The sequence below is a fragment of the Solanum dulcamara genome, chromosome 11 (genome assembly GCF_947179165.1).
Source record: "Solanum dulcamara chromosome 11, daSolDulc1.2, whole genome shotgun sequence".
Taxonomy (NCBI): Eukaryota; Viridiplantae; Streptophyta; class Magnoliopsida; order Solanales; family Solanaceae; genus Solanum; species Solanum dulcamara.
The window spans coordinates 57,758,658-57,786,086 of record NC_077247.1 but is presented as its reverse complement, the minus strand read 5'-3'; the positions used below and the strand labels follow the sequence as shown (position 1 = coordinate 57,786,086).

The window sequence follows — 27,429 nt, the reverse complement described above, 5'->3', positions numbered from 1 at the left end:
TATTATTGGATTTTGAAAAGTCATATAGGAAATAAATAATTAATAATAAGAATAAAATATGAAAAATATTTATCATTTCTTGATATGTTAAAATTGATAAATAAAAATAAAATTTTCTTTTTAAATAATGAATGAGTAAAAAAAAAGGGAGAGTGAGTAATTTATAGGAGAATTTTCGCATATAGCCACTCAAAAGTATCTTAATTATACTCCATAGCTAGTTTGCTAATTATAATTCGTAGCTATAGTTATAGCAGCGTTTGTATAATTCATGCAGCACTTGTATACATTTGTATAATCCGCTATACAATATGCAGTTTTTGTATATCGTTTGTATATTTCACTATACAATTCATGCACAATATTTGTATAATTCGCTATATAATTTGTAGTATTTTTTGTATTTCGCATTACAATTCAATTCGTGCATAGCGTTTGTATAAATCGCGCGAATTATACAAAACTCAAATGTATAATCGCGCGAAATATACAAACTCAAACTATAATTACAGCTAGATATTTACTGCAAGCCATAATTAATTTAAACTATAGCAATATTAACTTAATATACATTTACTTATCCGCATCATTTTTCCTAATTTATATGGTCACCATATTGTTATCACAACCCCCTTCCAAAAAAAGAAAAGGTTTAAAAGAGTCCGCATCTATAAATATGTTGAGAAAGGACATATCGTTGGATTTGACTGTCGGTGTCACTTCCCTTATTACCTACAACTAGATATAGGAGTTCGTATTAGTTTTTTCCTGTCTTATTTTATGTGATAAAAATTAAATTTAGAGATTTAAATATTTTAAATTATTAATTATTATAATTTAATTTTTTATGTAATTTTTAATAATATATATTATTTTATTTATTTGAATTTATGTGATATAAATATAATTTCAAGAGTCAATCAATTTTTTTATATGTTTTGAATTTAGAGAGTCGTATTAGTTTTAATATTTTAAGTTATTAATTATTATAATTTATAATACATTTTACTAATTTTCAAATAATAAATATTACTCTCTTTGTCCCAATTTATGTGGCACAAATAAAATTTCAAGAGTAAACCAATTGTTTTTACATGTCTTTTAAATATTTTAATTTGTTAATTATCGTGATTTATAATATTTTTTACCTAATTTTTAAATATATAAAAAACTAAAAAAATAATATAAACTAATTAAAATGAAGAAATCACAGAAAATTGACCAAAGTGTCCTTAGATGCCAAAACAGATATGATTAAAGATTAAGTAATTAATATTAAGAGCAAAAGATTAAAAAAAATATGTTTTTTATGGAAATGTTAAAAATAATTAGCAAAAATAAAAATTTAATTTTAAAATAGTAGACAAATAAAAGTGAACAAGTATAAGAAAGTTGTGGGCAATCTACGCAAAGGGCAAACTAGTGAAGGACACAAAAATCTTTATGACAGCTACAATAATGTACTTCTTCAGCCTATAGTCTAATTTAGCACATTTTACCAAAATACTAATGGCAAACGATTTGTTATTCCCAATCCACAACAAAATACTTCAATAATGTACTTCTTCAGCCAATAGTCTATTTTACCACAATAGGTAGGCCATGTGGGAAAAGATATGTTTGTCATTCAAAATCCACAACAAAATACTTAAGCCCAGAGAAAGCCAAAAATGCACAAAAGTTAGTAAAAATGGACCAAAATGCCCTTGATTAACCTGGTGCCTGCTTTTGACACTTCAAAGTTCAAACTCCCTCGAGTAAAAAAATTATGCAGTTCTGATATGAAAAATGGAAAATTGGACATGTGGGAAAATTGAGCTGTTTGTGTAGTCTCGTAGAAGGAACTTGTATTTGGGGTGAGGACCGTCCTTCTGATGGGTATAGCAAATAGCCGGTCATATATATCTTGTATATTTTCCTTCGTACCAAAGACACCCCCCCATCTCAAGATATACAGCTCAACTGCTAACATAAACTTTGGGATTGGAGTATAACTATGATACAAGTCCCAGGGAGAGAAAAATTAAAATAGCAGCCAAATCTTAAAATTGAATTACGAAATATATAAAAGAAATTTATGATGTAGGATAATTGTATTTACTTTAATTATATAAAAGGCTTTAAAGGGATTGTATTTCAATGCTTTATGTGTACCTTCTTTTCCCTGGACATAAAAAAACAACACGTCGATTGTTTTTGACCTATTTTCTCGCTGATTATGCTTACATGTGGGTTATCTTTTTTTTTTTTTGTTTTTTCTTCACATTTGTGTGAGTTTGCTTTAACATTTATGGGTCCTTTAATTCGTTATTAATTTTGTTCATAAATTATTTTTATATTTAATGTTTTATATTTTAAATATTATCTGTTGATACATAAAAATTCTAATTAATGTATCTAAATTATCATATTTTTCAGAAATTTTTGTAAATTAAAAAAAAGATTAAAAAAATGATAATTAACACGAATTCCCCAAAAAATCTACTTTACTTTTTGGCAGGTCATGTTTCGAAATATTAATTACTAATTCATTAATTAATATTTAATCGTAAAACATAATAGAGAAGTGATTTGGTCGTCTCTACTTTTATCTATTTTAATTTATTTATTTTATTTTTATCCAATCTGTTATATATTTAAAATTACGTAAAAATATAATAATTAGCAATTTTAAATATTTAAAAAGATATATAAAAAATTCGATTAACAACAAAGGAAAGTAACATTTAAAATGACTAAAAAAATTATAAATCACAATAATTAACATATTATTTGAAATGTCACATAAATTGAGATAAAAAGAGTAATATATCTTATTTGAAAATGACATAAAGTATTATAAAGTCAACAACTTAGAATATTTAAAAGACAAAAAAAATTAATTGACTCTCAAACCTCTATCATGCCACATATATTGGGACAACAAGAGTAATATAGTATCATCTAAAAATGTATTATAAATCACAATAATCAATAATGAGTAACATATATTGGTCCTAATGTCTACATAGAGAGCAGCATATTTTTAGCACTGGTAGAGAGAAACAATGAACATGACTTTCTCCTGAGAAAGCCAAATAATCCGTGTATTTTTTTGCATGGTTTTTTGTTTATCAATCTTCTAAAACCTACAATATACAAAATGAGCTACGCTTAAATGTTGCTATAAAATGCTGTACATTTCCCGTTTATATCAGCTCAAGCCCTTCGCTGCCCCCACTGCTTTGCGCTCTTCCTTCCTTTCAGTAGTTTTTGGAGGAAATTTCATTGCCTTCACACGAAATGCTGCCTGCACAATATAAAGAAACAGATTTAAATGAATAATGCTAACGCCAACGCTTCGTGTAAAGCATATCATGGAAGGTTTGTTTGATGAATCTCACCTTATCAGAACCAAATTCGATAACATCTGATGGATGAAAACGTGTAGGGAAGTTTGGAGACACCTGGTATCTTCTGCCTTCATTACTACATAAACGCAGAACAATCGTTATTTTTTGTCCTTCATAAAGTGTGATATCTAATAGTAGAGTTGCATACAGAAACATATGGAGCTTACTCTGTAACCCAGGTGCCATGTTCACTTCGTAAATCAGTTACAAAAAATGCTCCGTCTTTGCAGGATATCCGGGCGTGCATTTCAGACACCTGAGATTAAAAAAGAAATTTGACCATCTAATCATGCATTCACCAGTAGAATGTCTGCTTAGCTATAGAATCATATGGCAATCACCTGTGGCAAAGGTACAACTATTGATTTTCCAGGAATGTTTGTATGTGAGACGGACCTGAAACCAAAAGGCCGTCAGTGGCTCTTACAATGAAACAATACAGCATAATACATTCTCCATTTACAGCCAAGTGACATTCATTTCCTGACTGCTTCGCAGTTTTGATAGTATGCACATGGATTGGATACAATGTTAATTAGATGAGATTGATGGTGGGATATTTGCAATTGATGCACCATAAAGCATGATCTTTGAATAATTATGCATATGTCGAGAGATTTGAGTAATAAGAGTTCACATAAACAAAGAGAAATCTCGCGTTAGCTTTAAGACTCTGCGCCTTAAATGTTCATTTCCAATAAAATGAATTGAACCAATTAAATGTTGTAAATCTTTAGAAGTAGAGAACCATTTTGCTCATATAATCAAAAACAATTACGAAGATTACTCTGTGCCGTAACAGCCAGCTATGAACAATCTTAAAATCAATAAGCCATAACCTAAAGCATACCCGATAGTGCAAGGGATATCCTCGTCTCTGCTTAAAACAATAGCTTCTAAAGCAGAAGTGCCATTCCCCGGAGGTAACAGTAACCACCTGAAAGATAAAAAGTAAGCACCAAATTTAGCAAGCAAACTAGCAAAACAGGAAATGCCGTAAAACTGAAATTTGTAAATATTATGCTCCTCAAACTCACTCTGCATCAGTAGCACGCTCTAAAGCATCATCATCTTCAAACCATTTTCTCAATTGGTCATTTGCCTTCATCACAACAATACAGTATATTAATACTCCCATAAAATTCATACTTGTAAATTATGTAACAATGGAAACCACAATTTTTTTATGTGCTCGTGTGCTGGGTGAATAATTCCTTATGCTACATACTTTCTCAGATAGCCTGCAATGTTGTATTCTGCCTTCAAGCTTGTCGCTGCAAGAAAAAGAAGGCCAAGTCAAACGACATAGTATATCAACTTCCAAGAATCCAATAAACTCATTATAGATTCAAATTCACATTCTGACACTTTCTTTCTTTTTCTTTTTTTGAGAAAGGATTCGCAGGATGGCACTTTGACTTCACGGTAACTAAGGTCTTCAAGGGTTTAGTGCCAGATACTGAAAAATACAGCAAATCAATTGCTAGACAATTGACAATGCCCTAACAATAGAAAGGGTCAATTTCTAATATTTCTTGTCTCCCCTGATAGGATGACGAGAAGTTCAACTTCCAGTAAAAGTTCTGACTAAACAGAATCAACAGAACAATCATGAACTATTGAACTGTAATGAAAGGCAGGGTTCACCGCAAGAAGCATCAGAAGCAAAAATAAATATTTGGCTTTACAATTTTACTCTCCAGCTATTGGTTGATCACATAAGGAAACCACGATCATGTTTAAAATATTGACGAAAGAAAAGGTTTGCATATTCCTACCCGTTGCCTCCTAGAACCCAGCTTAACATCAGAGGCATTCCCAAGTCGATAAACACTCTTCCACCAACTCTTCCAGGATGTGGTATCCTATATTTGGTCAAAAACTGCAAAAAATAACAGATATCCATATCTATAAGAAGAGATCTGCTAAATCAGACAAATTAGCTACTCATAAATTCAAGTATAAACAGATTTCCATACAGATAATGGACCAAGTCCGACGCCAAGATAAGCCTTGTAAGTAGATGCCATGATTGCAGCCATTCTAGCCAGTCCATGGATAACTCCAACTCGAAGTTTTCTAGCACTTTCATAGCTGTGGACAACGGAAATCATAAAAGGATCAGCTAACTGGCAGAAACAACAGCTGTTCAAATCAATCCATCTTCAGTTGAGGCATTTAAAGCAGACTTTCAGGGCTGGTGGTAGGGTGAAGTTAAAGACTTCAGCCAATTCCAATTGACTTTTCAATTATCATGAAGTTGCAACCTGTCCTCGACCAACCACTATACAGCACTTGAGCCGATAAATAATGGATTACCTCCTTAAAGATGAGATGATATCCACAGGGCTTCCTGACTCAGCACTTCGGCTCCATGCTTTGTCAAGTTCCAGCGCTAGTTGATAGCTATCCTGTAGTTGTAAAAGGAAAAGTTCAATGGCGTACACAACATAACAACACTGCGTGTATTTGACAAAGACGATACACAGAGATCACTAGTAGATCCAGTTTACAGTTCATGGTGCTTACTTACATGGACATATTCAACCCAATTTTTTCCAAATATGTTGCCCCAATATAACAACAGAAACAATGTAAAGTACAGGTAGATGAAGAGAAATATAGAAATGTCTTCTCATGATAAAGGTCTAGAAAAATTTCATAACATTCCAGAGGTATCCACATAACCATTGAGCAAGTTTACTTTTAGGTTCTCAACTTTTACTTTACACTAAAAACTTTTAGGCTCTCTCAACTATACTCTCCCTAAACATGTCTAAGAACTGTGGCCTACATGATTTTATCCTCAGTAGCCATGTTCTTAGTTCTTAGCAAGAAGGGACTAAGGGATACAATCGACCAATAAGGCCATATTAATTTAGTGAGAGCACAAAGGCTAATATAAAGAGTGTACCTCTATGGCCATGCACCCCCCTTGACCCAAATTAGGCTGCATAGCATGGACAGAGTCCCCAAGCAATGTAACATGACCTCTTCCCCAACTAAAAGTTGGCGGTCTATCATAGATATCACGACGAAGAATTGCATCTTCATCTGTGGCAACTAATAGGTCAATAACATTGTCGCACCATCCCCCAAAAATTTTAAGCAATCTTTCCTTTTTACCTGCAACATGGACAGAAAATATTTAACAACCAATGTAATGACAAAACGACTATAAATATTAACATGCCTTTCCCTCTATAATGGTTGCAGGCAAGGGAGGGGGACAAGAGCAAGAGAAGACTCAATTCTTCAAAACATATGGCAAAGAGTGAAAAAGGAATATTGGAGGTCTAATAGGTAAAAATCTAATGACCCTATTCTTCTTTACACTGACATAAGGGACTACAAAAAATGCTGTGCAAGTATTGATGTTACTTGAATCCTTACCAGTTTTGACTTTGTTTTTCACACTACACGATCAGATGTCCTCTCTAATAAATTATACGTTAACATCAATCTTTTAGTTTCATCTACAAGTTAATAAACAATTTCGGTGGTGAAGTAAGGACCTCACATCTATGAGTAGATACAATGAATTGTGGTGCATCATTCTCTAAAACTCCTCAGAAATTAAGTAGATGAGTTAGAGTGCAACTGCTTACAAAACTTTAGTTTCTACACGAATCAGCACTTTGAATCTATCTCATTCTAATCTTGAGTTCTTCTTTACCTTATTGCAACACTATAATCAGGTCTCAACAAGGAAAAATCCTTACGAAACCCCTTGGGTTAAATTGATGCTACTTAACAAGTCAAGCTTTCAAAAACGTCTTCTATATCCTGAACTATTATAAATAGTTTTAAGCGGGCTAAAACTTTTACCATTTGGAGCATCCACACCACCAGCTGGTTCATTGTGAAATGCATACCACTGCATCTTGCCTCCACCCACATCTGAAGAAACAAAGTACTGTTTGTGGCCCAAAAACACTCGGTACCTTCAGAAAAGAAATTTCAATTTAACCTCTACTATGAAAACATGGCGTGAGCATAATGGGATCAGCAGTGATAAGGACATGAAGAGGGAAAACACAATCCAATAAAAAAGAATATCATACCCAACTGTCTCAATATCAGCAGGAACAAAATCTGCAATTCCAGTATAACAAGTGTAGCCAGAGTAAGTAACTTCACTGGGTCCGAACAAATTAGTTCGTACCTACAATAAAACACCAATGTTTGAGATCTTCTAGACCAAATAGAATTAACCAACGAAGGCTCACTGTACAATACAGACTCATATGTTTTAACCTGGAGCACAATCTCAAAATAACATATGAACTAGTTACTCTATCCTTGTAATTAACCAAAGTAGCAATAATAGAAGGAAATAGAATAACACTAATTTTGAATACCTTAGACCTTATGCCATCAGCACCAACCAGAAGATCACCTGTATATCGTTGTCCATTCTCAAGAACCACGGTAACCTGATTTCACACAAACATGAGAAGCTATAATGAACATTGATGAATAACACACAACAATTGGCTACCGTTGACACTGATCGACACAATCTTAAATGAAACTAACAAAAGTTATAATCTTTCTTGATATTTTGAGAATAGCAGATACCTTCTCCCCATCATCCTCAAAGTCTACAACATTACTTTCATTCATAATTGTATCCTCCCCAACAGCACGTGCAAGGATTTGCTGCAAAGTCATGCGGCTGATGACTCTTGTCACAGGGAGTCCACGTTCCACTGCTGGAGTGAACGTATCAAACTTGCAATACCTGATACCCAACTATAGTCACTGTGTGCAGTTCAAGAGCTAAAGGAACTGTTCTAACAATAAAGCTGATCGTACAATAATGAGACCAATTTATCAATCTGATTGAAGGTAAAGATGGATCCTTTTCCGGAATAAGTTTGTCAACTATGCTCAACAAACTTTTGACTAAAATGAATTATTTTCCCTCTACTAATTTCAGTATAATTTTCTGAAAGACTAAATATTTCAAAATTTTCATTATCTTCTTTGATTATCCTAAGTAAAGCTTATGTATGATTGTTACTGTTAAATAACAGGAAGAGTTTCTCTTCAGACAAGCACTTAATTACAACAACTTATAAGTGTAATCACACAAGTGGGGTTTGGGGAGGATGGTGTGTTTGCAGACCTTATCCCTGACTTGTGATGTCGACTCAAGTAAAACATATCAGAGTAAACCATACACAGAGCAATCGGCTCAAGTAAAACATAACATAGCAGGTTTAGAAAGAAAATACGATAGTGAAAAAGTCCCACAAGCACCTAATTAGCACAAAGAAATCAGGGTGATGCGAATTTACCAGTTTCCAGAAATACCATCAACCAAGCCATTAATCCTTTGACCAGTGATGCAGCCAGCATTCATGATGTCTTCAGCAACATCCATATCAATTGCTTCCAAAGCAGCTAATGCATTGCTCTGTATCTGAATCGGACCTCTATATTGCCCCTCTCCTCTGATGGCACTTAAATCCCTCTCAAACACCAACACATCAAACCCCTTTTTCTTTGCTGCCAAAGCAAAAACTAATCCTCCAATCCCACCACCCGCCACAAGTACTTTCAACTTCTTCTGTGGAACCTTCAAGTCACCGTTAACCCCAGAGCCACTCTTCTCTGTATTAGTAACCGGAGCTTCAGCTAGTGTGGCTTTTACTCCTTTGACCTTCTTGATATGCCCATTTTCCAAGCTCCTGCGAGGTAAAGAATGATACAACTCTGCAGGAAAGTCCTTGGAAATCAATAAAGGCAGCTGCTTTCTTGAAAAAACTGAAGTGGAAGGATGAACTGAAGAGTAAAACACAGCTGAATACATGTTTTACTTGAACCCAGTTCAAGAAAAGACTTGGGTTCGTCTTCCAATGTATGATTCAGTGAAAAGAAGAAGTGAAGAAGATTTATGGGAAATTGTTAATTAGGCCAAAGGAAGTGGGAATTGTGGGACGTAGTGAGAGTGGTGGTGGGGCAAGGAAGATTGACAACCAAACAACTAATGAATGATTTTCAGGGAGATGATTTATGGAAATTTTTAATTAAGCCAAAGTTTGTTAGTGAGGCGTCTGAAAAAGGAAGTGAAAATTTGTGGGTGATAGTGAGGGGGGTGGTGGTGGGGCAGAGGAAGATTGAGAACCAATCCATGGTCCATGAAGCAGCACCAATGATGCAGATTCTATGGCCAGGTGGCTTGTCATTGTTGCTAAGCTGAGGCAGATGTTTGACAATTTTATTTTTTTGGTCACAAGGAAGTAGTTATATTAAGATAACGCCGGGAGGGGGGGGGGGGGGGGGGGGGGGGGGGGGCGGGCGGATGAGTTAGTTATTAGTTTGGGCCACAGGCTCTGGAATAAAATGTTTCTAATTTTAATTGTTTTATTAAAAATAGTTTCTATAATGTCTGTCTAATAAGCTTCATTCGCACACATTGAGGGAACTTCAAAAAATGTTGGAACATCAAAAACTTCCATCTGCAGTCCTTTCTTAGCCAAGGCATCAGCTACCCAATTTTGGTCCCTATACACATGCACCATCCTTGGATTGTTCGGTTTCCAAAATCGCATTTTCAAAAAGCAAGTGTCTATTAGTAAGCATATTGATGATTTCTGTTGAATCAGTGTTCACTATGGTTAGGGTGAGGTTCTTTTCTATGCTTAGCATTTTTTATTTTTTTTTAATGGGAACAGACCTTACACGAGGCTCCCACCTCTCGTGCGCGGCCAAGGGTTGAGCCGCTCACCCCCAAGCTGTATTATACATAAAAAAACAGAAAAATACACGGAGGGGGACATAGACCTAACCTCCAATCCTATGGTGGTTCATAAGCCGACCATCCTACTAAGGGCAGCCAACTCATCCCCGATACAAGCACATGAAAAGAAAACCTAGAAACTATGCACCTAAAGAAAATGACTCCTCTCGATACAAAGAAACTAGGAAAGCATAAATTAGAGAGACTCTCCCTTTACATAAAATAAAGGAAAAATCTAAATAAAAATGGGGATGAATCCTCATAAATGCTATATATACAACAAAATTAGCATAGACGATGAACATCAAATAACATGGCTAAGATATAACATGGAAAATCACAAACACTGCAATTGGGTGCTCAATTCAAGGATGCAACACTAAATAGTAGATCATGAAGGCTTTTTAATCCGTTTGGTCTTTCTCCGTCTGAAGCTGGGCAGACCGACTCTATCTAGCATATAGTAACCTCGAGTACCACGAGGTAGCTGCTGAAGGGTGGTGTAGTGGCCTGGAGTGGTAAGAGTGTGACTGTGCTTGGAGAGAGCATCCGCAGTGTAGTTTGCCTCCCTGTATACATGCCTGCAAGAAAAGCGAACAAATAATTTGGAAATACCAACAAGGTCCTGAGTTACCTGGTGAAGGCTCCACGGAGGTTTAGTCTGATGATTGATCCATTTAGTGAGCAACTCCGAGTCAACTTCTAAGATAACGTGCTGAAAACCCTGTTGAATGCACCATTTAAGCCCATAAACTGCCGCCTCTAGTTCAGCTTGATTGTTGGTTCCCTCCCCTAATGGTATGGCGTAGGCGAAGATGAATTTACCCATGTGATCTCTTACAATGCCACCCCCTCAATTGCCCCCGGATTACCCAACGCGCTGTCGTCAGTGTTCAGCTTGACGAAATCGAGTTGTGGCTTAATCCACGAGACTTGGGTGATCTTCATCTCATGAGTACACTTATCTATGTAGGAGATGGTGTGGCTCCAATTCGAGGGCCAATGGATATAGGGATACGCGACTCTAAGAAGATTTGAGATGTCCTTGAAAACTGCAAATTTCACTCTCGCCAAGCTAGAACTCTTCCCCCCGTATTTGCTCGCGCACCTATTCTTCCACAAATTCCAACATATAAATATTGGGGTGGAATGGAGGATAAGTTTGTGAGCTTCTGTGCGGTACTTGCGAAGCCACCAGCTCATAACAAGAGGTTTGAGGGGTGTGGCTTCATGCCTTATGCCTAGGGAATTTGAGAAGTAGTGCCAAATATTCCTAGCGAAATGGCCAGTGCTGAAAATGTGCTCTATGGTGTCCGGACCTGGACTGTGGCAGCAATAGCATGGTGTGGAACCATAGCCAAATGAAGTGATCTTTTCCTCTGTTGGCAGCTTGCCTCTAAAAGCCCTCCACAACAAAAAAGAGCATTTAAAGGGGATGTTTTTGTGCCAAGTGTAATGGTCGGAAAGTGTCTTGGTCCGGTGTTCCCTCACAAGCTGCCATGCCGAGGAACATGTGAAGTTCCCATTGGTATTCAGCTTCCAAATGGCCTGATCCGGTGTGTTTCCTTGCAGCTGAAGTGTGGAAGAAGTAATGAGAGGAACGAGTTGCGCTGGTGCCAACTGATTTAGCATATCGATGTTCCATTGGCCATCTATACGAAAATCAGCCACCCTCGCATTGTTTGCTCTTCCCAACTCCTGCCTATAGTTGGCTAAGGGTCCGATACCTAGCCAATCGTCCCACCAAAAACAGCACGAACCCGAGTGAAGCCTCCATTGAATGTGAGGTTCGGCAATATGTTTGTTGTGCATCATGTGTTTCCACACAAGCGACTGGCCAGTATGGAATTTTTTGATGATGGGATTCGCTCTTTGACAGTATTTGGCTCTAAGGAAATCACCCCACAATGTTGGTTTAGCTCTAAAGATCCACCATTACTTTAACTGGAGAGATTTGCACACATCTGTAGTTCTCCTCAACCCAATACCTCCTTCGTCATAAGGGTAACAAAGTTTCTTCCATGAAGCCCAATGGTATTTTTTCTTGTTATCCTTCCACCCCCAGAAAAAATCAGCGGTGACTCTCTCAATCTGTTTGAGAGTAGTACGGGGGGGAGTAATGGCCGAAAAAAGGTGAATTGGGAGCGACTGAAGTACGTATTTCACGAGTGTAGCTCTACCGCCGTAGCTGAGGATTTTGGAGTGCCACCCTCTAATTCTGTTGACAACCTTAGAGACCATGTCCGTGTAGTACATGACTCTCTGCCTGCCAATGTACAAAGGGCATCCTAAGTAGGTGATGGGACTATGCTTCTGAGTGAAACCCATAACCTGTTTCACCGTTTCCACATTGTCTTGGAGTGCATTGGGATGCATCATGAAGTGGCTCTTATTCTTGTTTATAAGCTGCCCTGATGTCTTTTCATACAGAGTCAAGGTCTTCATAATAATCTGGAGAATTTCCTTCCTTCCGGAGGAAAAGATAATAACATCATCCGCAAAACTCAAATGATTAATCTGTGGGCCTCTTTTCTCCATATGAAAACCATGGTAGAAGTGGTAATTATGAAGACTATTCAACATTCTGGACAGCACCTCCTCTCCCAAAATGAATAAAGCGGGAGAAAGAGGATCACCTTGTTTGAGCCCTTTGGTGGAGTGGAAAAAACCATGTCTAGCTCCATTAACGATAACGGAGTACCAATTGTTAGACATGATTCGCCAAATCATATCAATAAAGGTCTCACCGAAGCCCATCCTTCTCAGTACTAGACAAGTATAGGACCAGGAGACTCTATCATATGCTTTGGCCATGTCTAACTTGATAACCACGTTTTTGCCAATAACAGGCTTTCGGATATCGTGGATAATCTCCTGTGCTAGCATGATATTTTTGGAGATGCTTCTTCCTTTTACAAACCTGGACTGATTGAGAGAAATAAGACCGGGGAGAATTGGAGCAAGCCTGAGGCAAATGAGTTTTGATATGATCTTATTGGTGAAGTTACTGAGACTAATGGGTCTATAGTCAGAGAGTGTGTTGGGGTGATCTACCTTTGGGAGCAAGACCAAACAAGCATGAGAAAAGAACTTAGGCATAGCATACCCTCCGAAGAAAGAAGTAACCACTGCTAGTAGGTCCTCCGAAATAATCTCCCAGCAAGCTTGGAAGAATTTTCCATTCATACCGTTCGGACCAGCTGCAGAGTTAGGATTCATAGAGAAGACTACCTGTTTCAACTCTTCAATGGTAGGCGTGGCTTGAAGGCTTTCATTCTGAGCATCTGTGATCATTCTAGGAACGTAATTCAAGATGTTCTCCGGAATCCGAGATTCATCACTTGTGAATATTTTCTGAAAATGATCGCATGCTGCTCTAGCAATGTGTTCGTCGCCTTGAATACAATCCCCTTCTTCGTTGGTAACCTTGTGAATGAACAATCTCCTTCTCCTACCACGGACTAAAGCATGGAAATACTTGGTGTTAGCATCTCCATCCTTGAACCAATGTAGTTGAGTTTTTTGTTTGAGAATGTTCTCTTCAATTTTAAGAAATCTGATGTATTCGGCGTTGAGAGCATGCAATTGCATCCTGTTCTCTTCATTATTGGACACTAACATATTTTCTTCGGCACTTTTCACCAATTCTTCATATTTCTTAACCTTGGCAAAAATGTCGCCAAATTCCACTCGCGACCATTTGCTAAGGGTGGAGGAAAGCCTTTTCATTTTTTGGTGGAAGGACCACATTGGATTCCCAGTCAGGGGTCTGTCCCAACAGGACTCTACAGTTTCGAGAAAAGTAGGGTTATCCACCCAACAATTCAAGAATTTAAAATATTTAATAGCGGAATCCTGCCTAGCATTCATCTCTATTAGTAAAGGGTTATGGTCAGAACCAGTAGAGGGGAGATGGGTGACTGAAGTGTGAGGCATAGCGGCTAACCAATTATCGGACACTATAGCTCTATCGAGTCGCTTCCATATTCTTTTATGCATATCTCGTTGATTACACCAAGTGTAGTCTGAGCCATGATACCCCAAATCCGTTAGGCCACATGCTTCAATAACGCTTATAAATTCAAAGCTTTTTTGCATGTTGTAAGGGATTCCACCTAGTTTCTCAGTAATGGAGGTGATGACATTGAAGTCCCCAACTGTGCACCAAGGAAGGTTAGTGGAAGCGTGGTGCAGGAGCCTATCCCAAAGCGGTCTTCTAAGAGTATCTTTGCATTTTCCATAAACAAAAGTCGTGAGAAATGCATTTTGATGCTCTACGTGTTTTATCTCGCAAGTGACCTGTTGGTCGTCAACATCAATAACTTTACAATCAACATCTTGAGTCCAGAAGATCCAAATCTTGCCATTAGGATTGCAAACGGACTTATCCATACCAAGGTTGATTCTAAAGGTTTGGAGATGAGCATTGTTGGAAAAAGGTTCTAGGATGGAAATGATGGACGTTTGATGGATATGTTTGAGTGACTTTAGTCTGTCTATGACTCCTTTGGTATTGATACCTCTAGCATTCCAAACAATCTTTGGTATTGATACCTCTAGCATTCCAAACAATTGTGTTAATCATTGATGGGATCTAAGGTTGTGGAGCCTAGTGTTTGGTCTGCTAATAGGAGCATGAATAGTTGTAAATTTTGGATTGTGATAAATGCCTCTAGGTGATAGGCCTTGCTTATTAGCTAGCTGGTTCATCTCATCATTCGTGACCTTAGTAGTGGTCTTGAATAGTGCAGCTATACTATTAGACTGTTCATCAGTCTCTTCTTCATTCTCAAGTTCAACCTCACCTTGAAAGTCTTGGTCATATTCATCCTCCGAATGAATAACCCCATATTCATCATCACTATCAGGAGTTGAAGTTTGAGCGTCATTGTTAGTGCAAAGGATGTTGGTGGCATTTTCAGGTTGCGTAAAAGGAGCTGGCTGAATATTCAAAGGGGTAAGATTAAGAGGGTCTTCACAACTAAAATTAGGGCTCCTTATTGGTGTGCTTTGATCTAAGAGTACATATTGTGAGCAAGAGTTTGAAAACACCTCACCATTGTTATCTTTTCCACCTGTATCAGCAGTGGTTGGAGGGGTAGGGGTTGCATCTTCTTGCTTCTTTTCTTGTTTCTTCTTTCTAGTTCTCTTTTTCCGTAGTGTTTTAGAGGTAGCTTGCTGGTTATAGGGACTAGGACTAGCTGAGAATTCTATACCACTAATGGTTGCATTGTCTTTTTGTTTGGAGTTAGAATGTTGCACTTGGTGGGAACTAAGACTAGAGGTTTGATCACTTGAAGTAATGCTGAAACTGCAACCATAATGTTGGTCATTTTCAACATTTTCAGTGTGATCTACACCTTGACTGTTGTGCTGAAATGATATTAGTTTAGGGGCCACAACTTGCACACTCTTTTCCTTCAAAGTAAAAGCTGAAATAGGGCCAAAACCATGCAAATTTTGCTCCAAACCTGCAGCTGCAGGTCTTGATCCCTGCATCTGGGTAGCCTTATTGTGCACCCTATTTTCCTGGGAGTTTTGAGGCTGATAGGGGGCTGCAGTATTGGTCATTTTCTTGGTGGGAATAGGAGCATCTGCAGGTCTTTGTTTCTGCATCTGAGTGGCCCTATTGTGCACCCTATTTTCTTCCATAGTAGCAGCTGAAGTAGCATCCAGGACATGCATAGCTTCCCTCAAGCCAACAGTTGCAGAACCTCCCAAGACTTGCAGGTTCTGAGCAACCTGTTGAGTCATTTTTTGGCTCTGGTTTGCCCCTACATCTACACTCTTGAACTGCTGCTGCTCAGTTCTCAAAGAAGGACTTGAAAGCCTTCCAGAATCAACTGTGGTCTCACATCCAATGGTCACAGCAGGGGGCAGTTTGGAGGCCATTTTTTGAGCATCAACTGAATCTCTTTTATTAACATGCTGGGAAGAAGAATGCTGAATATGTGAAGTGGTAGCAGGAGCTCTAAAGTCATTCCTAGGGTCAACCATAAGGTTCTCATGCAAAACATGAGACACAACCCCCCCTCTGGATACCCCTTCCTACAGGTTAGTTGGCTTCTCCTGAATCCCACCATCCTCACCTCCGTTAACTACTTCAGCAGCAGCAGTTAAAACATTCAATACATTAAAACTACTAGGGGAGCCATGGGGGATTGGGAGCATTGAGTCAATACCTGGTTGATGCTCGTGCTGTCCATTTTGAATTGCATCAGTCATAGCAACAATATTACAATCAATACCTGTATTCATGGCTTGAGTGGGTTTATATACCTGTTGAGTGTTGCCTTGTATCGTTTGGGTGTTTTGCACAGTTTGAGTCTTACCTTTGAAGTTTCTTCGTTTTTGGGTTTCCCATTGGTTGTTTGAGATTTGATTCCTGTTTTGGTTGGTTGAGTCCTCCTGTGCTTTGCGACTTCCTTCCTGATTTGTGGTGGTGGTTTCTTCTAGTGGTACCTGTTGCCTGAAACTTATAGCATTAGTTAAGACAATAGGAGTAGAGATCATATATGTGTTTTTTGGCGACGCATCTTTCTTTGGCTCTTCTTCCTTGTCTTTGGCCTTGTTGCATTCTGTATCTCTTCTGCTGACGGGGCAAGCAAGAGGAGTATGACCTTGGTGTTTGCAGTAAGTACAGTAAATGGGGACATCTTCATATTCGATGTCCTGCCATCTTCCTTCTCCATTTGGATCATCATTTTCATCGAATCCAATCCATACACTTTGGATTCTAGGCTTGGTGATGTCCATTTGGACTTTTGCTTTTGCCACGCTCCCCCTCGTCTTTTGCATGAAGGCCATGTCCAAGTGCAACACTTGTCCCACGTCCGCAAGCAGGAGCGTAACAAATTCTTTATGGAAACAATGCAATGGGAGCTCCGGGAGTATGACCCACACAGGGAGAATGGGGGTTTCATAGTTTGGATCGAAAGTAGGGGTCCAAACTTGAAATCTCATAAAGACACCATCAATATACATTCGCTTGCTATCTAGTACAGTAGTTCTATCGTGTTCATTATCAAGGTCAATATATATATGTCTAGAATTAAAATGGGTAATCTTGACCTTGCCTCGAAGTTCAGTTTGACTAATGAACTTCTTTCGAATTACCTCCATCTTGGGCATTGGACTGTAGAACTTGCCTATGAGAGTATACTTACATGATTCAGCCATCTTAACCATGTAGTCTTCTCTCTTAAACATGATAGCTGGACAACCTTGTTTTGTCACCCTTTTTGGAGGTGTTAGGCCAATTCTGGTTGTATGCTCGGCTTGTTTAGCTCTTAGTCTTGTGGCCATGGATTGCTTTGCTATAGGGGGTGGAGGATGATTTGTGGTGGTGGGTTGGTTGTTAGGGGACTTAGTCTTAGGAGGTAGCGCACTGGGGTAAAGGACACTATCGGATTTTTAGAGTTTTTTGGGTCAAATTTTTGGAAATTGGATGAGATAGGGGGAAAGTCTGAAACGGGAGGGTGGTTGGTATGTTTAGGATTAGTGGAGGTGCTAGGATTGCCCAAGGTGGTGATACGATCAACCAAAACAGCTTCGGGCACGAAAAGACTGTTTTCGCCCCTAGTGACACAAGTTGGAATTTTAGAATTTGAGTTGGAGGTGCCTAAAAATTGTGTTGTTTGGTTTATTTCGTTCCTAAGAGTATGAGGGTTACTTTTACTTTGAGACTTATTTTGGGCGTTCACCGGAAAGATGGTTCCAGTGGTTTTTTCTTTAGGATCAAGACTAGAATCGACGTTTGAATTGTTGGAGGGATCTTTTTTGGAAAAATTTTGTTCTTGTGGGTTAGTTTGATGCTGGGGATTAAAATTCAATTCAAAAATATTTTTTCCGGTCGCCGGAGATCCGGCGCCACCACTGGTGTCAGTACTAGACAAATTGGAAACCCTAAAAGTCAAATTCGAATTGAAATGAGGCATACCTGATGGGGCTTTTTGCATTGGTGGACTCCCCTCATTGTGTTGAGCAGTTTGGCATTGCCAATTTTGAGTTTGGGGCTCCGCCGCTGCGCCGCCTCCGGCAGGTGGTGGTGCAACCCTAATTTCCAAATTCAAAGTGTTAGGAGTTGTGGATGATGGGGCTTTTTGGTTAATGGTGTTCCTTGTATGATCATCCACAAAACCCACTGACAATTTCGAGTTTTCACCATCACATGTGGCGGCGGCGCCACTGCCTGAAATCGCCTCACCGCCGGAATTATTCGAATTGATATTCGACAAGTTTGACTTAGAGGATGGTGGCGATTTTTGTATGATTGTACTCGTATTGAGCTCCTCTACAAGATGGCATTAGTCTGGAAGCTCGAATGTCGCCGGAACTCCGACGTCGGAATTCGACAGCGTAGCACCGGCGCCACCGTTGTCCAATGGAGTTGGGCTTTTAGTATGAGGGGCGACTCGAGGTGGGTTACAAAACCCAGGTGGTGCGCCATCTCGAATGTCGCCGTAAGATGTCCAAATCGCAGTCCGATTGGCTGGCGATTCGCCAGAATTTCCCTGAACAGTCGCAGCTTCGTTTCTCTTAATTGCCACGGTGAAATCACTTGAATTTCTGATATGTTGTAGATTAGATGTTTCTCTAACATCCCCAATTGGTGTTTTTTCAAAACAAATCACAGAATTTGAATTAAAATCGATTTCTCGATCAACGGTAGCATGTTCTTGGAGAAGATGAACAGTCATCGCGGCTGTTTTTTCAACATTCCCGGAGCTTCGAATGTCGGATTGAGACGATTCCTTTTGCGTTGGATTCGTCTCATCGATATCTACCACTCCATCTTTTGAAGGAAATTTTTAGAGGTCCGGAGGTGGATCCGGCTCCATAGCAGCCATAAGCTAAAAATCGTAATCTATATAGAAATGAAAGTTATGCGCTTTGAGAGAGAGAGAGCCTGTTTTGAGGGCCTGTTTGGTGAGAGGTGTTTTTTTTTGTGAATCCAATTATCCAGTTACCACTATGGTCCCTAATCACTCCTCTCAGCCCTCTTATTCCAGGATTTACTATAGTTGAGCCATCAATGTTCAGTTTATAGTTATCCATGGGTGGTGATTCCTACTTGACCTGGATCACTAATTTGGTGGTTCTTTTCTCTTCATGCCCTACCACCATTAGCCGGTATTTTGTGGCTCTACTAATGAAGTTGGTAGCACAGATCTTATCCTTCTTATTATTGAAAAGATTGTTGTTTCTGGTAAGCTGGATGTTCCACAAGCAAAAGGGGATCAGAGTTCCCCAAGGAGGAAGGGGGGGAAGGATTGAACTGTTTGGTGTGGATATTATTCCACAAGGTGGTTTAAGTTTTTTGAATTGATAGAGTTGAGGTCAAAAGATGGAGAGTTTTAGGAGTGTTGAAAAACTTCTGTCCAGAAGGCCAGTGTATTTCTACACTTGAAGAAGATGTGATTGGTATCCTCTCTAGGGTGATCACAGTAATGGCAGGATGGAGGGTTTTTTAGCCTTCTATTGTTAAGAGAAAAGGTGGTGGGGAGCCTATTGTGGTGGAAGAGCCAGAGGAAGGTTTTGATTTTGTTTGGAGTTCTGATTTTCCAAATCCAGTCAAGCTTCTTATCATTATAAATACACCTCTTCATGGCTTGGAGTGAGATGTGATTGTAGGCTGGTCTGGTGGAGAAGACTCCATTATGGGTGAGATTCCAAATAATGGAGTCAGATTGAGTACTGGTGGAGAGAAAGAGGAATTCTCTGATCATGTGTTCGATAATATCAGGGAGCTGGAGGGAGAGGCTGGCCAGATTTCAGAATCCATTTTGGTACAGGTCAAAAATCATGACATTTTCTTCCTGAGTCCGGAGAGGGCCATGGATCATGCTTCTGATAGAGCTGGAGAGTGGGAGCCATCTGTCATGAAAGAACTTTACCTTGTGGCCTGTGTAGACAGACTATCTAGTTACTTCTCTACATTCTATCCAACCATCTTGGATGTTCTTCCAGATTTTTGAGATGATTTTTTAGGGTCTGTTAGGAGAGTTGTGGGTGAGATATTTAGTATTAAGCATCTTACTACAAGTGTTGTTGGGATTTTTGAGGGTTTTCCAAGTTAGGCCTGCAAGAAGGGCTCTATTCTTGATCTCACTTTTGTGAAGGCCCAATCCTCATTCATCCTTACATTTGGTAATGGTATCCTAGTTTATGAGGTGGATTTTTCTTTTCTCAGCAGTGGTACCCCAGATGAAGTCCCTTTGGATCTTATTAATGGTGTTGGTAGTCCTAGTAAGGAGATTAATATACTGCATGACATGAGAGGGGATACTACTTAGGGTATCTTCGGCTAGGATAGTGTGGCCAACTATGTTTAGCATCTTTATTTTCCAACCTACAAGCCTACTATTTATGTTATCAATGATGTATTGAAAGTCACTTGAAGTAGGTCTTTTGTGAAAAATAGGAAATCCAAGGTATTTACCAAAATAATTGGTGTGTTGGATCTCGAGAAGATGAGAGCACATTATTTTATTAGTAGTGGTACAGTTATTGGAGAAAAGGATTCTAGATTTTCCAAAGTTGATTCTCTGGCTAGACAATGCATTAAAGTTAGTGAGGGTCCTATTAATGGTCATGTAGTTTTTCTGATCAGCCTTTGAGAAAAGGGAAAGGTCATCTGCAAAGAACGAGTGCGAAATGCTAGGACTACTGGTAGTAGTTTTAATGGGGATCCAATTCATTGAATTGACTTTCAGGTCAATGTTTCTAGAAAGTCTCTCCATCCAAAGGATAAACAAGTAGGGTGATATAGGGTCACCCTGTCTGATACCTCTAGAGGAGTTAAACCATTTAGACTTGCCTCCATTGATGAAGATGGAGATTGAGTTGGTGTAGACACATGACATGATGAGATTGGTTAGTTTATGAGGGAAATTGAAGAAGAGGAGAGTGTCCTTGATGTAGAACCATTTAATTTTGTCAAATGCCTTTTCCAAATCCACTTTAAGGATCATGTTAGGGTGGATTCCTTTCATTTTCCTGAAGTGGGAGATGTATTCCTGGATAATAATAGCATTGTCAGAAGTCCTTCTTTTAGAGAGAAAGTTGGATTGACTTGGGCCAATAATGGTGGAGAGGAAGGGTTGAATGCTATTGACAATAATTTTGGTGACAAGCTTGTAGATAGTGTTGCACAACTCAATAGGTCTAAAATTATTCAAGTTAGAGGCATTGTGACATTTAGGAATGAGGCATAAAAGAGTGGTGTTTATATTGGTAGGCATAGTGGAGTTGGCAAAGATTTCCTTGCAGAATTCTTTTGTTTTTCCTCCAACAATGTCCCAATATTTCTGGTAGAAAAGAGGATGGAGACCATCAGGGCCAGGGGCCTTAAGAGGCTTGAAGGATTTCAAAGCCAGCAGGACTTTAGAATCCCTCGGGGGGGTGTCAATAGCATCTCTCATGGTGTTGGACAGGCCATCTGAAGGGCTGTTAGGGATAGTGTTTTTGAGGGTGGAGAAGAGGTGGTAAGTTGTATACAAACTTGTGAAAAAGGAGGTGATGTGGAAATTGATAGATTTTTAATCCTCATAGGTATTGCCTATGTCATTTTTTAAGAAGGTGATTTTATTCCTCCTCTTTCTATTCAGGATTGAGGTATGGAAGAATTTGGTGTTAAAATCTCCCTCACTAAGCCAGTTGATTCTGGACTTAACCTTTCAAAGGTTCTCCTCAAATTTAAGAAGGTCTTCACAGTCCCTCAGGAGATCAGATTTCAGGTTCTAGAGGAAGCTGGAATGAGGGTAGTGGAGGGACTTCTGGATATCATCTATTCTAGCAAGAGTTCTTCTCATTTTTTGGAATATGTTTCCAAAAGTTAATTATTCCAAGTGATGGCCTCTTGTTGGAATAATGAGATGGCCTAGAGAAGGGTATCATATTGGGTAAAAGAGTCCTTGACAATACTGGTGAAAGGTGGGTGCTCACACCACATGGATTCCATTCTAAATGGTTTAGAAAGGGCATTTTTATAGCATTTTTTAGGCAAATGAGAAGGGGGAAATGGTCAGACTTGGTTCTAGGTAGATGGGTTACAGTGATTTCAGGGTATTTCTTTATCCAAGAGTCATTTGTCACACACCTATCTAATCTTTCAAGAATGAGTTATCCTCTATTCCTATACCTTTTATTGGTCCAAGTAAACTTACAACCTTTAAATCCTAGGTCGACAATTTTGCATCTATTAAGACAGTCTCAAAATAACCTAGCCCTAGTATGATTGATGTTAATCCAACCTAATTTTCTCTTGCTCTAAGGACTTTATTGAAGTCCCCTCCCATTAACCAGTCTTTATTATAGTTATCAGCTAAAGTACACAGTTCCTTCCAAAGTCTGGTTTTAGTGTAAAAATCTAGGGAGGCATAGATGGCATAGAAAAGGAAAGGTTGGGAATGAGGAAGTACCTTCACAAGGACATGAATTTCTTGGGGGATGATGGATATGTTATCCATTTTGATGAGCTCCTTTTTCCTTAATATGACAATCCAACCGGAGTGACCATCTGTAGATGACTGAATTTGGGAGTCAAATTTGAGCTCCTTGGTGAGGTGCTCATGCTCACTTATCTTGGTTTCCAAAATCACAACCAAGGATGGATTAGGATTTTTGACCATTATGTCACATTGTCTCCGGAAGCTGGAGCTATTTGCTCCCCTTGTGTTCCAAATTATGAAGTTCATCAAGTTTGACTGAGGTGTTGGTTGGTTCAACAAGCCCTTCCCCTTTTTCATCTAGGCTAGCTTGTCTATTTCCTTCAATGTGTTCAGAGCCACAATAGCTGGGATCTCTCATTTCTTAATTCTTAAGTTCAACATGCACAAGGCTAAGATTTTGGGGCTGAAGGCTATTATTGCTGTGTTGTTGGGTTCTTCAAATTCTTTGAGGAAGAGCTATTCTAAGACTACTGCTTTTGTGGTCTGTTCCCCGAATAGGGTTAGTAGTTACTCCAATTTTTGATTATTTTTTCTTAATGAGTCCAGTAATGAAGGTTCCTCCATTTCTATGAGTTTTCCCCTTGACTCTCCTGCTCCATCTTGATATACATTTTGGGGATGTTGCATTTGTTATTCCTGAGGCATCCAAGGGACAAAGGATAGGCTCAAGTTGCTGGAGAGATATGGGAAGGGCGGGAAGAAGGGGAGGTTCTGAAAGGTATGTACCATGAGAGCATTGAGCTCCTACATTGACAAAGTATTAGTGTTGCCCAGTAAGAGCGTCTGCCATAGCGTTTGCATCCAGATCTGGGTTCCCAGTCCCGTTATTACATGGTTCATTTTTTCTTTGATTATTTGGTCCAAGAATGCAAGGTCTCAGAGGATTAGCGCTACTGGTTGGCCCTTGATATTCATAGAGAGAGTTATGTATCGGTCTTGAAGCGCAACCTCCAACCACGAGTTCGGGAAGTGACTTGGTGGTAGGGTTGCAGTGATGAAGACTGGTTCCATCATTGGTGGGGTGGAGGATAATGTTGGTGGCTGGTTTTGCGCTATTTTTAGGAGAGTTTTTCTTCTCTGTATAGTGATTCTCAGAAACTATGAAGTGGTTGAGGGCATTACTAGAAGGAGTAAAGAGATGCGGAGTTGATGCGACGGCCATAGTCACATCGACAGAACTAGTGTGATGATTGTTTTCTCTAGAGTAGGAGATACTCTGAAAAGATGAGTTCGATAATTTTTCTTCAGTAAGATACTTGTTAGAGAGGATTTGGATTTTTTGGGGAAAGGGAGTAACAAAATTTTGGTTATTGGGCCCCTTTTCCTCCGAGGAATTAATGACCATGGGGGTTGTGGATTTAGCAAATCCGCTTTAGATTTTTCGGCTCCCCGTAATTAATTTGGTGGGAGCAACAGTATCAGTCATAATGACGAATTTATGGGGTAATTGGGCTGAAGACTTTGACCCACAATTATATAAAAGATTATTGTTTTTAGTTTTCTTTATTTCATTTATGGTATTGTTCCGGCCATCTCCACGTGATTGGCTGGAAGAGGCGGTGGCAGAGGGCTTACCTGATTTTGGATCAAATAAATTTACTTATTTTGGATAGGTCCTTCCGTGTCCATTGGTTGTGTCTTTTTGTTTCTCCAGTGCTCTTAATGTTTTTTACTTTTTGGAAAGGACACAATTTGCCAATCAATTTTCTTTAGATCTCGAATAGGCGTTGACGATTGGGAAGGTTTTGTAGGCAACGAATTTGAGTGCATACAACTCATTTGTGAATGGCCTAGTTTCCCAAAACCAATGCACATGATTTCCTCTTATTCGTATACTAGCTTTTGCTTGTGACGCTCAATTATTACCTCCGTTGTTAATGGTACCTCTAGTGGCACTTGTACGCAGATGCAAGCATATCGGTCTCTCAGAGCTGCTGAAGTGCAAGTGTCAATTTTTAGGAGTGCCCCTAGTTTCCTCCCCACTCTTTCCAATATTTGTTTGTCATAGAACTTGGTGGGAAGCTGTGGTAGTCTATCCCAGATCGCAGTATGGGTTAGTGTTTCGGTCTCTGATACAAAATTTGATTCCCATTTCTTGACGGAGAGAAAATGCCTTGCTATGAACCATGGGCCTCCATGGAGAGCAGTATGTAGGTATTCCACATTGTGGAATTTTGCTGCAAAATAGTCACTACCCAGATTAATGAGGATGAGTGCTTCAGATGGTTTCCAGATTTCCATTAACTTGGCTCTCAGATAGGTGTGCGGCATTCTCCGTCCAAATACCTTGATTATCACTGAGAAACCCCATGATTGATATATTCTTTGTTTGTCTTCTTCAGATAATACAATGGCATCCGTTGGGTCTTGTGACTCTTCGTCTACTATGTCCTCCTCTATCGGTGTAGGGTAGTCACAGTTTAGAGAACTAACTTTGTCGGTTTGTACATCCTTGAAGGATAATTGGTGACCCTTTTTGGTAGGTTTGGATTTGTCCGGTGGTTCCGATGGGTCTAGCGATTTCGAGGATGGTTGTCCTGTGGATTGATGGGTGAGCATGGCCATTTACTAGGAGAGGTTTGGTCTTCTAGAGAGAGAAAAAAAATACATAGATGTTTGACGCTTGTTCACTCATATATGTTGGATATTTATTTTCCTCTTTCTTTTATTGGTTCCTTTTTGGTACTTGACTATGCTTCTAGTCGTCATGCATCGTCTTCATTCTTACAATGTTTTAAAGTCATCAAGGGTATTTGATAGTTATATTAGTAATATAAGAATTAATTATGAGTAAATTTATGTGTTATTTTACGTAATAATTGATTATTTCACCTTATATCTTGCATAAAATAATATGTAGAATTCCTCATAACTTTATAGATTCTTTAATAACTCTTATATATATATATATATATATATATATATATATATATATATTAATTATGTAAAATTTTAAATTGCAAATTAAATATCATATTAATTTTATACCTAAATAATTAATCTCCTAATCAACTGCCAAACACCGTATCATCATTAATTCTTTGCTTCTTTGGTGATGTGAGCAACCCCTCTTATTGAAGTTTCAAAGATTAAGCCTCGAAAATGAAATTCTTTTCAGTAGCTAGTATTTTCTTCTTTAGTGGGCTATAGGCAGGAAAATTCAAATTATTAAGACAGGGGACTCCAAATATTCTAAAAATGAGGAAGCCCGGAGTTTGAACAACATAAGGATTGTTTGTTTTTAATTTAAAATGTCTAAATTTAAATATCAAGATGTTATAGTTAAATATAAATTTAAAATTTAAATAAAATAATTTAATATTGGTGGTGGTGGTGAGTGGTCCGATTGTTGGTGGTAATGGTTGAAGTTACACAGAAATTTAAATAATTCAAATCTATTCAGACATATTAAATAAAATCTTTAAAAAATAATCACACTTAATTGACTTCGGTTTTGTGGTTTTCTTCGTGGGGCAGTAATGGAACGAACAGAATATTACATATATAGAGAATAAATCTTTAGTGATTTTTCCCTTTACATGGGGTTTAGGATATTTTGCAATTGACTAACTAACAAAATCAATAAAGAACATTGGAAATAGATTACATGGCATACACTGCACAACGTAGTCCAGACCACAGCCAGAAAATAATTTGACAAAAAATAAGTTACTACATTTTTATCGGAAATTAAAGGAGGAGATTTTGAATTATTTTTGTTTCATAATTTTCTTCTCCCCTAAAAATATGAAAGAAGTTCTGAAGAGTGATTTATATTGTCATAAAATTTAACAGACAAACATATTATAACGTATAAAGGTTCAAAATATGATGCTTCTTTAAAACTCATATGAATTGTGATTGATATGAGAAGTAAAGTTGTGGATGTGAGGGTTGCGCAGATGGTTGAGACTGTCTTCCGTCCTTCACTTATAATGAATGATCGAATTTTTTTCCCTCCCCCAAAAAAGAAGAAATGAAATTGCGTATTCGTGCCATTTTGATGATATGTCTAGCAAACTTTCATTGATTTGTTATAAGACTAGGCGTGTTCATCCGAACCCGTTTAATTGTTGATCCTCTTGGACAACACTAGCGTACGTACACAATTTTCACTAGTCAAGGCTTTCTCTGGTCATAATAGTGTTAGTAAGTCCTTCAAACTCTGTCTTTATTAGGAAGCATTGTACCCCATATTTATCTACGAGTTTGGCCAATTAATATTTTTACCCAATAGAAAAATGAGAGAGATTTTGTTGGGGGAAACAGATATTGGTTCTGAATATTTTGATGGTTTTGTGGTAGAAAATTTGATCCAAGTCTTCATCAGCAATCATGTGGTGTGAAGCTAAAACGTCACTGTTTCCTTGCCAAGATATTTTTAGCAATGTCTTTTCTATGATCCAAGTCTTCATCCACTAGTTAAGAATATAGGCTTTCTTTCGCAGAAAATTGTGCAATTGAATAATATTCATCAAATAAATGTTTTAATTATTTCATATTTACTTGTTGGTTTATGGACCTGTAGAAGATAAAATCTGAAGTTTACGAATTTTATATTTTTCACAAAATTCATAAATTGTCTAAGTTATTAGATTCATAATTAAACATTCTATATATATTTAACGAAAGCTCTGAACACATGTTAGACTCTCTTAAATTTTAGTGAAAACTCTTAAATTGTGGTAGACTCCCCAAAGTCCTATAATTTCGTTTATTTGATAGCATGAAGTCCTTATAACAACAATTATATAATTCAAATCTTCGAATCGTTCGAGGTTTCCTTGAAATTTTGAAAGATATTAAGGATGTGTCTGATATAACGGAGGTCATTTTT

The 27,429-nt window shown here is 38.2% G+C and overlaps 1 protein-coding gene across 1 annotated transcript; it reads right to left on the bottom strand.

Annotated features, from left to right (window-relative positions):
• Window positions 1–2,934: 2,934 nt before the first annotated feature.
• Window positions 2,935–9,454, bottom strand: LOC129872300 (zeaxanthin epoxidase, chloroplastic). The gene is made up of 16 exons (XM_055947237.1): window positions 8,696–9,454; window positions 7,974–8,136; window positions 7,754–7,828; window positions 7,457–7,557; window positions 7,221–7,336; window positions 6,307–6,518; window positions 5,712–5,803; window positions 5,372–5,486; window positions 5,171–5,274; window positions 4,621–4,666; window positions 4,430–4,494; window positions 4,243–4,329; window positions 3,734–3,788; window positions 3,560–3,648; window positions 3,384–3,468; window positions 2,935–3,289 (listed from the first exon to the last, which is right to left on the bottom strand). Exons 1-16 carry the CDS (start codon window positions 9,208–9,210, stop codon window positions 3,194–3,196), a joined length of 2,016 nt encoding a protein of 671 aa, XP_055803212.1. The 5' UTR covers window positions 9,211–9,454; the 3' UTR covers window positions 2,935–3,193.
• Between the last annotated feature and the right edge of the window lie 17,975 nt (window positions 9,455–27,429).